At 45.0% G+C, this 13,456-nt stretch overlaps 1 protein-coding gene across 1 annotated transcript in view; it reads right to left on the reverse strand.

The window, feature by feature from the left end:
* Positions 1-925: 925 nt before the first annotated feature.
* The window catches only part of nop14 (NOP14 nucleolar protein homolog (yeast)), a 13,882-nt gene continuing 1,351 nt past the window's right edge, over positions 926-13,456 (reverse strand). The window contains exons 2-18 of the mRNA XM_084137592.1: positions 12,124-12,258; positions 11,892-12,033; positions 11,658-11,797; positions 11,045-11,179; positions 9,824-9,946; positions 9,572-9,703; positions 9,096-9,402; positions 8,285-8,415; positions 7,623-7,708; positions 6,328-6,463; positions 6,144-6,245; positions 5,757-5,910; positions 3,333-3,480; positions 2,572-2,719; positions 2,112-2,230; positions 1,724-1,879; positions 926-1,139 (exon numbers count right to left, since the gene is read on the reverse strand). Of these exons, the coding sequence (XP_083993718.1) occupies positions 1,043-1,139; positions 1,724-1,879; positions 2,112-2,230; positions 2,572-2,719; positions 3,333-3,480; positions 5,757-5,910; positions 6,144-6,245; positions 6,328-6,463; positions 7,623-7,708; positions 8,285-8,415; positions 9,096-9,402; positions 9,572-9,703; positions 9,824-9,946; positions 11,045-11,179; positions 11,658-11,797; positions 11,892-12,033; positions 12,124-12,258 (2,391 nt within the window). The 3' untranslated portion in view covers positions 926-1,042. The remainder of the gene's footprint in view (positions 1,140-1,723; positions 1,880-2,111; positions 2,231-2,571; positions 2,720-3,332; positions 3,481-5,756; positions 5,911-6,143; positions 6,246-6,327; positions 6,464-7,622; positions 7,709-8,284; positions 8,416-9,095; positions 9,403-9,571; positions 9,704-9,823; positions 9,947-11,044; positions 11,180-11,657; positions 11,798-11,891; positions 12,034-12,123; positions 12,259-13,456) is intronic.

Here is a 13,456-nt window from a genome sequence, read left to right on the forward strand (position 1 = left end):
GTCTAACGATTGTGGTGTTCTGTTCTTGGGTGTAATAACGAACACAGCAGTCATATTGATGATGTTTCTAAATCCGTACAGCTGAAGATGCAGTGGCTGAGTTTGCTTTCGAAGGGAATATTCCCCACGATCAACGTCAATGCTGTCATGTTTGCGCGAATCATTTCACCAGACTCGAGACTGCTTTAACGTTACAAACGAGGGTCAGTATAAAGCTGTTTTTGCTAAGAAGCTGCTCCTGAAAAAAGGATCAGTACCAACTATTCGTGTTCCTGCTGAACCTCCAGAAGAACAAGTGAGTGTAACGTTTTATTGACCTTTATATTCATCTTTAATCTTTGCAAAAAGCTTGCACGCTTCACGATAAATGTGGCTATTTTTACACTCAGGGTACATTACGGCATGTTTTCTATGTACGACGTTTTCAATATAATTCATAATCCCACGTTTATAATGAACGAAGCGTTATTGTGTTACAAACGTGTACGCAGAGAACAGAGGGGCGGGGTGAGCAAAGCTCATTATCATTTAAAGACACATGCACTGAAACGGCATGCTGAAAGCAGAGCTGTTTTTGACCAGGTAAAATGAGTGTTTTCTTACAATACTAATGAGAATTTTTAATTAAAGTATATTACAAACTTTTAATTTAGACTCTAAAGAATCATATTAGCTTGTACAAAAATGACATTATATGACCCCTTTAAAACTAAAATCAAAGCCATACATCTAGCCAAGTTGTTCCAAATTTGAAGTTATCACAAAAATGTAGCCGTTTTCACGGGATGAATTTTGTGTATTTAAACTTTTAAATGATGATTACTCAAATATGTCACTGTCAGATTCCTGGTTTATTGGCTCTTTTCCCAGTTAAAAGGTCAAAAATAAACAAACTGGATTATCCCACATAAAGAAAGAGTCTCACTGCACAGCTTCCTTTTATTTCTCATAATGTCACATACAAAACCTCCTCACGAGAATAAATGTGCAGTTCATCAGAGTATTAGAGCAGTTCCTGACAGAAAGGATGGCGTTAAACGCATCACTTCCTCTTCTTCCTCTTGAGGGCCTTCCATTCTCCCTCCTGATTGGCCAGACTGCCAAAGAGCTCCTTCACCTTCCTCTTCCTCTCCGAATCCCTGACGCACAAACACAACACCATCAGAGACACGACATGACACATCACGTGACACAGACGTCAATCACATGACACACCACATGACGATCACATAGGGCTGCACAGTTAATCGAATCTGTAATCGCGATTACAATACGGATGCCACAATTATGTAATCGTTCAAAGGCGAAGCTACCAAAATAAAAGTCCCCTTACATTATTGTGTGTGTAAGATGTGTTTCTCTTTCTCCAGCGCATCTTAAGGGTTTTCCCCATTGTTTTAATTTTAGTTTAGAATACCATGCATATTTTTACTTGGGTTTGGTTTCTTTAAATATTTAATCTTTTTAATATTTGACATTAGAGGCTTAATGCTGTAGAAAAGCAATAAAAGTTTTCAGGAAGAGTGTTTTCAGCTTGTTTATTACAGTCGCTTCAAACAATGGCATAAAGATATTCAAAACATCAGTCAATGTAAATTATGATAATCGTAATTAAATAATCGCAATTACAATTCCATGGGAATAATCGACAATTATGATTTTTGTCATAATCGTGCAGCCCTACAATCGCATGACATCACATGACGCATCACATGACGCTCACCTGCTCATGATGTCACTGAGCTTCTCCCGGGCCAGGAATCGCGTGTCCTTCCGGATCTCCCTCAGCGCTCCCTTAAACTCACGCTTGTGCTTGTGCTTGAGCCGCTCTCGCTCCTTCTCTTCTTTAGTGTTCCCTCGCTTCTTACCGTAATCCAGACTGGAGGAGAAAGAAGAGTCAAGTCTCGTTTATTTATACAGCGCTTTTTACAACACAGAGTTTCAGAGCAGCTTTACAGAGATAACAGGAGAATAATGCAGCAAACAGTGTATGATTATGATTATGATTGAGGAGCATTAAAAGGAACATAAGTAACGAAGGTTGGTGCTAGAAGTTCAAGCAAGGCGAATCTGTCAGAGGGAAACGAGTTTCTAGTTCCTGTTTGACTCACATTTCCACAATTTTAGGTGTGAAGAGTTTCAGTGGGATGGGCTTCTTCTTCTTGAACACCAGAGGTGCATGCTGGGAAGGCTTTTCAGGAATGGCATCTAATATCTCTCTGTGAAGATCCTGCAGATATAAAGATATACCCAGAATTAATAAGAATGAGCTGTTGGTTGTGAACATGAGGGGCTTTCGCACCGGTAGATGTAGGAACGAGACCAAGAACGAATGGCTCCCACTGGAACGTTTCGGTTTTAGTTTCCGCGTTGTTGAGGTTTGCGCGGAGATGATCATGTTTTTAAAAAAATGTCAAGTAGTTCCTCCAAAAGAGTTCCTAGAACTAATCGCTCCTAGTTCCTGCAGTGCGAACACGCCAACATCCGGAAAACGTCTGCCAATAGTTGTAGGAACGATGACACGGTTCCTCCGGTGCGAAAGCCCGTGTGATGTCATGAGCGAGCACGAACCTGTGTGCAGGAAGGGTAGAGCGCCACAGGAAGATGGTTCAGGAGGAGCGTTCTGATTGGCTGGAAGATGTGAGAGTATGACGGCAGGTCCTTATAGAGAGACGTGCATCGCTTCACCAGATCCAGACACGAGTCGACGAGAGACAGCCTGAAACACACACATCATCACTACATTACCCATGATTCCACAGAACATCTCCACCAATCAGAGAATCTGAATGAGCAAGAGCTGCACCCACTGCTATGAAGCACTGAACATCACAATAGTTTTAAATATACTGAATGTAACCCTAACCCATATATAGTCATGGTCAGAATTATTTCTGGTTTCTGTGTTCAGATGAAACTAAAAGAGCTTTCTGTCAGCCAACGCACCGGACGCCGCATGCGCACGGTTGATTATACCGCTTTAATGTTGTGGGCCTGTGGTTGTGCTGGAGGGCCTGGACTTCTAAACCACAAAACCAACACAAAATTGTGTGTGTGTGTGTGTGAGAGTGTGTGTGTGTGTGTGTGTGTGTGTGTGTGTGTGTGAGTGAGTGTGTGAGTGAGTGTGTGTGTGTGTGAGAGTGTGTGTGTGTGTGTGTGTGTGTGTGTGTGAGTGAGTGAGTGTGTGTGTGTGTGTGTGTGAGAGTGTGTGTGTGTGTGTGTGTGAGTGAGTGAGTGAGTGTGTGAGTGTGTGTGTGTGTGTGTGTGTGTGAGTGTGTGAGTGTGTGTTAGAGTGTGTGAGTGTGTGTTAGAGTGTGTATGTGTGTGTGTACCTGCAGTGCTCTCTCTCCGCTGGACATCTGACAGCTGTATGCAGTGACACTGGTTTCCTGTTCCAGCTCTGAGACGCGCTTGGATCCGTCAGAACCAACAGATCGCAGTTCTTCCCCTGCTGTCTGAACGGACTCAACACTGCATAACCTGCACACACACACACACACACACACACACACACACACACACACACACACACAAGTCAGAACCACAACATGAACAGTAGCACAACACACATGGTCAGGTGACACGTAACATCGATTTACGCCAAAAGAGAAACACTTGAACTTGACGCACAACACAACGACAGCAACTGATAACTCTCACGGTTCAAACAAACAGGACTGGGCAACCGCGCTCGTGCACTTTAATGATGGACAGATGCACTGGAGTCCTGAAATACTGTAGCTTGGGATGCTGTACTGGACGAGAGCCGAGAGGAAACACCCAGATTCCTCACACACTCACTCTCTCTCTCTCACACACACACAACAAGAGCAGAGAGGAAACACCCAGATTCCCCACTCACTCTCTCTCTCTCACACACACACACACACACACAACAAGAGCAGAGAGGAAACACCCAGATTCCCCACCCACTCACTCACACACACAGACACACACACATACACACACACAACAAGAGCAGAGAGGAAACACCCAGATTCCCCACTCACTCACACACACGCACACAAACACACACTCACGACAAGAGCAGAGGAAACACCCAGAATCCTCTTCCTGTTTCCACACGAGCAGCTCATTATGTTTGAACACATGAAGGAATATCTGACTGTACGCTCGAGTCTGTCGAATATTTCCCATCACAGCCAGACGTGACACACCAGTTTACACAGCAGTGAGAGTATTTCTGCTGCTCATGTGAACCGAAACACACACACACACACACACACACACACACACTCTCTTTCACACACACTCTTAAAGTCACACACTCTCACTAGGGGTGTGTGATATATATCGTCTGCGATAATATCGTAATTGTTTAAACGATGTGCTATTTGACATTATCGAGTACAGCCTAACCCTCACACACACACACACACACAGAGAGTGTACGCATACTATACGTGATGTAGTCTTGTAGATTAGACTAGTGCGGGTGCGCATTTAGAGTGCACACTTTCACTGCGTTATTTATATCATTTAGTAATTAATATCACAAGAGTGCAGTTTTTCTCCAAATATCAGCATGATAACAAATGTGATATTGATTTTATACAAGTTGAATAAACAAGAAGTGAATATTAAGTGACTTACATTTTGGACACCATATTGCCTGTTTTTGCTCTATTTCGCCAACGAAAACAGTTCAAAACAAAGCCACACACAGCGGTGTTTCCTTACTGAGCGAATCAGCCGTTTGAGCGAATCAGCCGTTTGAGCGAATCAGCCGTTTGAGCGAATCAGCCGTTTGAGCGAATCAGCCGTTTGAACGAATCAGCCGTTTGAATGAGCCGTTTGAGCGAATCAGCCGTTTGAATGAATCAGCCGTTTGACCGAATCAGCCGTTTGAGCGAATCAGCCGTTTGAGCGAATCAGCCGTTTGAGCGAATCAGCCGTTTGAGCGAATCAGCCGTTTGAACGAATCAGCCGTTTGAATGAGCCGTTTGAGCGAATCAGCCGTTTGAATGAATCAGCCGTTTGAGCGAATCAGCCGTTTGAGCGAATCAGCCGTTTGAGCGAATCACCCGTTTGAGCGAATCAGCCGTTTGAACGAATCAGCCGTTTGAGCGAATCAGCCGTTTGAATGAATCAGCCGTTTGAGCGAATCAGCCGTTTGAGCGAATCAGCCGTTTGAATGAGCCGTTTGAGCGAATCAGCCGTTTGAACGAATCAGCCGTTTGAGCGAATCAGCCGTTTGAGCGAATCAGCCGTTTGAATGAATCGGTTGAATCTCAATGATTCGCTCATTAACAGTGGTTTGCTGCCACCTACTGGCGGTTTCAATTTCACATTTAAAGTATCTTTTATTGTTTTAAATTATTTTAAATATCAATATTCAACATTGCAAAGATGAATTTAGTTGATTCTGATTTAATTTGATTGGTAACTGATTTTTATAACTGAATTTGATTACATTTATGAAATTGACACAAAAGATGATGCATGCATATAATTAGGTTTAAAAAATGGCATTATAAAGGTAAAAATGCCCATATTAGGTAAAAATCAATTGAAACATTGGAAAAAATAATTTCTGTCACTGCTGTGAACTGACAACACACAGAGTATGAAGAACATCTGAACTCTAGGAGTCTCTGTCCACGACAGTCCTAACCCTGTAGCCAACACACACACTCAGCAAAATATCGTCTAATAATCTTTATCTAGAAAATCCCAGAAAAAAAATCGAGATATCATATCGCACACCCCTAACTCTCACTCACACACACACACACCTGTGTTGCTCTTGTCGGGGACGGTCAGGTGCAGGAGCCCCAGCAGGAAGTTCATCAGCTCTGGGAAAAACCTCTTGGACAGAGACACAAACTCCAGCGCCAGACAGCAGAGGATCAAACCCTTACAGGCGTCCTCCAGAGAGACCACGACACACTGAAACACACACACACACACACACACACAACCATCAGCTGCAGGAACAAACATCACTGAAGCACTCTGAGACACACACACACACACACACAGACACAACCATCAGCTGCAGGAACAAACATCACCGAGGCACTCTGAGACACACACACATACACACACACACACACAGACACAACCATCAGCTGCAGGAACAAACATCACCGAGGCACTCTGAGACACACACACACACACACCTTGCTGAGCGCCTGGCTGATGTAGAGGAACGCTGGCGTCGTCACCGGATGCCTGAAGTCTGACGTGGGGAACAACAGCGCCGTGATCTTCAGAAGGACCAACTACAACACAAACACACACACACACCATCAGTTCAGGATCCGCATCTCCTCGCTGTATGTGTGTATCAGTCCATCAGCGTACCATGTCCAGGTCAGGCATCGGCGCGCGACCTTTGACCTCCAACGTCTCCTCCATGCTGTGAGCACTGTCACTGAGCAACATCTGAACGGCTTTACAGGCGGCCTCTGGAAACAGCTGACACAGACTGCAGATCTGACTGCACACACACACACACACGTAAACACAAGGCTGCACTCATATGACCTGAGTGAGTGAGTGAGACAGTGAGTGTGAGTCAGTGAGTGAGTGAGTGAGTGTTTGTGTGTGAGTGAGTGTCTGTGAGTGAGTGAGTGAGTGAGTGTGTGTGTGTGAGTGAGTGAGTGTGTGAGAGTGAGTGTGTGAGAGTGTGAGTGTGTGAGAGTGAGAGAGTGAGTGAGAGTGAGCGAGAGTGAGAGAGCGAGTGAGTGTGAGAGAGTGAGTGAGAGAGTGAGTGAGAGAGAGAGTGAGTGTGTGTGTGAGAGAGAGTGAGTGAGAGAGAGTGAGTGTGTGTGAGAGTGAGTGAGAGTGAGTGTGAGTGTGAGAGTGAGTGTGTGTGAGTGTGAGAGAGTGAGTGAAAGAGAGTGAGTGAGAGAGTGAGTGAGTGAGTGTGTGTGTGAGAGGGAGTGTGTGAGTGTGTGAGTGAGAGTGAGCGAGAGTGAGTGAGTGAGAGTGAGCGTGTGTGAGAGTGAGTGAGTGAGTGTGTGTGAGAGTGAGTGCGTGAGTGTGTGAGAGTGAGTGAGTGAGTGAGAGAGAGTGAGTGTGTGAGAGTGAGTGAAAGAGAGTGAGTGAAAGAGAGTGAGTGAGTGAGAGAGTGAGTGTGTGTGTGAGAGTGAGTGAGTGAGAGTGTGAGTGAGTGAGTGAGAGTGAGCGTGTGTGAGTGAGTGAGTGAGTGTGAGTGAGTGTGTGTGTGAGTGTGAGTGAGTGAGAGTGAGTGAGAGTGTGAGTGAGAGTGTGTGTGAGTGAGTGTGAGTGAGTGAGTGTGTGTGTGAGTGTGTGAGAGTGAGTGAGAGTGTGAGTGAGAGTGAGTGAGTGAGTGTGAGTGAGTGAGTGTGTGTGTGAGTGTGAGTGAGTGAGAGAGAGTGAGAGTGTGAGAGAGTGAGTGAGTGTGTGAGAGTGAGTGTGTGAGAGTGAGAGAGAGAGAGAGAGAGAGAGTGAGTGTGTGTGAAGAGTGTGAGAGTGAGTGAGTGAGTGAGTGAGAGAGAGAGAGAGAGAGTGAGTGTGAGTGAGTGAGAGAGAGAGAGAGAGAGTGAGTGTGAGTGAGTGAGTGAGTGAGTAAATGAGTGTGTGTGTGTGTGTGTGTGAATGTGAGTGAGTGAGTGTGTGTGTGTGTTACTCACGGGATAAGTAAGTTGACTGTTCTGAGATCAGGGGGATTCTGGGAGGCGAGTTCACCGACATACTCCAGCAGAAAGCCGAACAACCTCTGAACGCAAGAATAAAACACTGAACAATGTCATTCAACACACACCTGGGCTGGGCTTGCTTAAAAAAGTTAAATAAAGTTAACTAAAAAAGTTATGTTTTTGCCAACGAAAGTGAAATGAATAAACTAAATGCTAAAAACTAAATTATTAGTATTGTTGAATTAGATCACTGAAGGTATGCAGCAAAGACATTGGTTAATAAAGTGAGACTCAATACATAAAATAAATGTGTAATTCAATATAGTTAATTATAAAAGTTTTGCGTAAAATTCTGATATTGCATTTAATTGTTTTTATTCTTTTTGAGGAATACTGAAGGTTTTCGTGCAAGTGAGACGAGTACATGCATGTTCACATTTAGTCTAGAACTATAATAACCATTATGTTTACACACACACACACACACACACCACCTCACTTTATTTCCCTGGGAATCGAACCCGTGACTTTGGCATTGCAAGCGCTACCTCTACTGTTTGAGCTACAGGAAAGCCTGTAATCTGATTACGTAACTCAAGTTACTTGTACTGGGTTTCACACAACACTGGTGCTCACTGGGTTTGCTGCTCTCTCACCTGTAGTTTGGCTTTGTTCCCCGAGGCCAGACTGGGATGGTGACACGTGATCGTTCTGTCCAGTATGAGGCGCTGTTGCTCTGAACTGTGACCCTGCAGGAGCGACTGCAGATCCCTGTAACTCTCCGGAGCTGAAACACACACACACACACACACACACACACACAACACACAGAAGGCATTCTGTCACAGGAAGCTCTGTAACATCAAGGGCCCTATCACACACCGGTGCAATGCAAATATTCACAAACATCCCAAATATTAAAAATGAAAGGATTATGTAAAAGATTATTATTGTGAACAAAGATATGGTGGATTTGGCTTGTCCCGTACATGGTCTGCGCTTTAACCTCTCTCCCACTCACTCACTCACTCACTCACACACTCACTCACACACTCACTCACTCACTCACTCACTCACTCACACACACACACACACACGAGCAGAACCGTTTCCTCTCAAGAGAAGCGTTCAGTTTTTCCACTTGAAAATTCCTCCACTTAAATAGCGAATCCGCCTTTTAAAGGGAATGTGAGATGAGACTCTGATTGGTTTATTTCACGTTACGCCCAGAACACACCCACTGCTCATTAAGAGAATAGGGACGACCATTTTAGATCATGCACCGGGAGCGCCGACCATTTGTCCCGTTGTTAAACTAGCAAAAGTGGATTTGGACACGCCCTAAGTGCACTTTAGCCATGTGCTTAAATCCTTAAAATAGGGCCTAAATCTTCAGTTTCACTCATGTCTGTGATCATGTGACTGTGCAGGTGCGTCACCTGTGTGTGTGTGTGTGTGTGTGTGTACCTGTGAAGGTGTAGGGCAGTTCTGCTCGGGCTGCCTCCTGTACGGCTCTCCTCTGCTCTTCATCTCTCACTGCCGCTTCTTCTCGGACCTCCTCTTCCTCAGCGGCCTGATCCTCCTCTTCCTCATCAGACTGAAGATCATCATCTCCATCATCATCATCTCCATCATCATCCTCTCCATCATCATCATCTTCACCCTCATCATCCACTCCATCATCATCCTCTTCACCCTCATCATCTGCACCGGTCTCATGCTCTTCCTCTCCTCCCTCTTCATCCTCCTCTTCCTCGATGTTCCATTTGCCGTCCTGCAGACAGAGAGTCAATCTCACACTCATTTGAATATTTAAATCACATGCAGTGTAAATGTTCAGAAGGATAGATATGCATAACAGTGAATATGAGTCCTAGTTCTTATATGAGTGTCTGATCTGTGTTTAGTGTGTGTGTGTGTGTGTGTGTGTGTGTGTTTCTGACCTTGTAAGCGAGTGTTTTCCGCTCGTCACCATCCAGTATGAATCCATCATTAATATCATCAGCAGAGGAGTGTGTGTGTGTCTGAGCAGATTCGCCCTCGGCGTCTCCCATCATCCTCTTCAGTCTGTCGGCCTGAATCACAAACACACATTAAATCATCCTCATCCTCGTCTTCATCCTCAGGTGTCGGGCAGCAGGTGTTCAGGTCAGATCACAGTAACAGAATGTTTGCTCTAGAATAAAGTCCAGAACCTCCAGCGTCTGCAAGCGGAGTCTCTCCTCTCGAGCGAGTTCCTCTGAGCTCTTCAGCTTCTCCGACGGCTGAGCCTTCATCTCAAAGCCCAGCTCTCGCACCATCACGTCATACTCCTCCATCTGACACACACACACGAGAGAGAGAGAGAGAGAGAGAGAGAGAGAGAGAGTGAGTGAGTGAGTGAGGAAGAGCAGCACGCACACACACACACAAGAGAGAGAGAGAGAGAGAGAGAGTGAGGAAGAGCAGCACACACACACGAGAGAGAGAGAGAGAGAGAGAGAGAGAGAGAGAGAGAGAGAGTGAGTGAGGAAGAGCAGCACACACACACACACACACACAAGAGAGAGAGAGAGAGAGAGAGAGAGAGAGAGAGTGAGGAAGAGCAGCACACACACACGAGAGAGAGAGAGAGAGAGAGAGAGAGAGAGAGAGAGAGAGAGAGAGAGAGAGAGAGAGAGAGAGTGAGTGAGTGAGGAAGAGCAGCACGCGCACACACACACACAAGAGAGAGAGAGAGAGATTGAGGAAGAGCAGCACGCACACACACACGAGAGAGAGAGAGAGAGAGAGAGAGAGAGAGAGAGAGTGAGTGAGGAAGAGCAGCACGCGCACACACACACACAAGAGAGAGAGAGAGAGAGAGAGAGAGATTGAGGAAGAGCAGCACGCACACACACACGAGAGAGAGAGAGAGAGAGAGAGAGAGAGAGAGAGTGAGTGAGGAAGAGCAGCACGCACACACACACGAGAGAGAGAGAGAGAGAGAGAGATTGAGGAAGAGCAGCACGCACACACACACGAGAGAGAGAGAGAGAGAGAGAGAGAGAGAGAGAGTGAGTGAGGAAGAGCAGCACGCACACACACACGAGAGAGAGAGAGAGAGAGAGAGAGAGAGAGTGAGTGAGTGAGGAAGAGCAGCACGCGCACACACACACACAAGAGAGAGAGAGAGAGAGAGAGAGATTGAGGAAGAGCAGCACGCACACACACACGAGAGAGAGAGAGAGAGAGAGAGAGAGAGAGAGAGTGAGTGAGGAAGAGCAGCACGCGCACACACACACACAAGAGAGAGAGAGAGAGAGAGAGAGAGATTGAGGAAGAGCAGCACGCACACACACACGAGAGAGAGAGAGAGAGAGAGAAAGAGAGAGTGAGGAAGAGCAGCACGCACAAACACACACACACGCACACACACACACGCGTCGCTCCGCTACCTTGGGTTTGTCCGCCTCCTCCTTCCTCTCAGCTTTAGGGGTTTTGTGGGCCAGAAGGTTCTGGATGGATCTCCACTCCTGGTCCAGCTTCTCCGTGAGCACCTGCGCCTCCTCCTTCTGAGTCTGACGCTCGCGCTGGGGACAGGAAGAGCATCGCCGTTACACCAGAACCAGAACCAGAACCAGAACCTTTTATTAATCGCTCTCTCCCTAACAGCGAAGTCCACACGACAGCCAATCAGAATCCAGCCTGCCCTCATTAGAGCTTGAGCACTGACGGATGACGAAACTGAGCGCGCTTACGACAGAACCTCTCGTTATTGTTACAGTTATCATTTTAGTTATTGTTTATGGTTACAGCTATTCTTGCAGTTATCATTACAGTCAGTGTTACAGTTACTACAGCTACTGCTATAATTATCATTACTTGTTATTGCAATTATCATTACTGCGATCATTACAGTTACTACAGCTACTGTTATAGTGATCAGAGTTATCGTTTACATTACCATCCGATGGTGTAGACATGATAAAGTTCAATCATGATAAAGTTCAATCATGATAAAGTTCAATCATGATAAAGTAACGTTGTATTATTTGAAGAAACACTGACCTTTTCCTGTTTGGATTTGATGATGAGGTCTTCGATCAGTTCCTGTCGTGACTTGGGTTTGTGTTGCTCATCTTCATCTCCAGCGCTCTTCATCCTCAGTAAACCTCCACCACCGCCGAAATGAGACGCGGTCAGTTCAGCTGCAGAAACAGAGACGGTCAGTACAGGATATAACCGTCGATCAGCGCTGGTCAGAGCCACTGATGGGGAACGTCACATGATTAAAAGCGTCACCTGACAGCAGTCCCCTCTCCTCAGAGTCACTGTCGCTGTCAATCACATCCGTCATCTTCTCCATCTCTGCCAGAGACTGCCCGTAATGCGTCAGCTCCTCTTCCTCGTTCAGATTAAACATGTCCTTCCTGTCGTGAGTACGCTACACACACACACACACACACACACAGCATCAGTAGATGCCCCTGATGACAGTGAATGTGATGATGATGATGATGATGATGATGATGACCTGTCTCTCCAGCGTGAATCTCTGCAGGATCTTCTCCTCAGGCGTGATCTGACTGTCATATTCACCGAAGCGTCTGTCAACGAATTTGTTGTTCTTGCCTTTGAGTCTGAACTCCTTCAGGAGAGTTTCCTTCCTCTGTGGAGTCAAACACACACACACGTCATCAGCATACCTGTCAAGTATCCCGTTTTGGCCGGGAAAGTCCCGTATTTTACCCTTCTTTCCCGCCGTCCTCCCATATTAGTATTTTCCCGTAAATCTCCCGTATTTTAACCTGCGTTATTAAAAAATAATAATACCCCGAGCCCGGGCAGAGTTAAAAAAAAAAATACATTCCCAGTCTGAGCTCTGTCACTAGTCTCGCGATAACTGCCACCTGCAGTAGCCTACTACAGGTGCTGTAGGTGGCAGTTGTCGCGAGGTTAGTGTGTGAGGTCAGATGATGAGTGACAACGCGGAAAAAAAAGAAAAAAAACAGAGATGGATGATGGACGCTATGACAGAGACGGAAGGCACTCCTGCCAAAAAAACAAAACCCTCATGTAAATACCGCGATCAGTGGGACAGCGAATTTACTTTTCTGAAGAGGAGCAGGGTGGGGGACAGTCACGCGTTTTGTAACTGCGACTTTAGCAGGGGGGGGGGTCAGATAATTTTTCTGATATTGTGAAAAAATATAATTACAGTTACAATACAAGTCAACTCCTATTTTCACTGTAGGGACATTTTAATGTAAAGCGATTTCAGACACCCCTATTGTGGACCGTACCATTTTTACCCACCGTGGCTAGAAGCAGCGGAGATGGAGAACGACTTCAACTCCTCAAGCAAGTGTCAACGCTGAATGACAAAGGGCAATTCCACGCAAAACTGTCACATCCATAACGCCAACTAAATACAATGGCATTGTGTTGGCGTTATGGATGTGACAGTTTTGCGTGGAATTGCCCCAAAACGCTAGTTTCATAAAGTATCATTCTTTTCAACATTCCTTATTTGTATATTCAAAAATATTAAAATAATCTAATTTAATACAGTTATAATTTTTCAATGTAAATTATTTAATTTTATTAGTAACAGCCTAGTGTCTAATTATTTTTAATTGAATATATTTATCAAATTTAAGAATTTGAAATGAAAGATAGAGCATACATTTAATAAAATTAGGGGAAAATGCCCTTTATAAAGGTACCAAAAATTATTCTGAGTGTTTTCAAACAGTGATGTAATGAAACATTGACAATTTAAGCTTGAAGGGAGTAAAGCCTCTGTTTAGGCTATTAATGAAATGTAATTTTGCCAACTATTATTTTAAATAAATGTTCATTTTAAA

This window comes from Abramis brama, assembly GCF_963993115.1.
Source record: "Abramis brama genome assembly, chromosome: 15".
In the NCBI taxonomy this organism is placed as follows: domain Eukaryota; kingdom Metazoa; phylum Chordata; class Actinopteri; order Cypriniformes; family Leuciscidae; genus Abramis; species Abramis brama.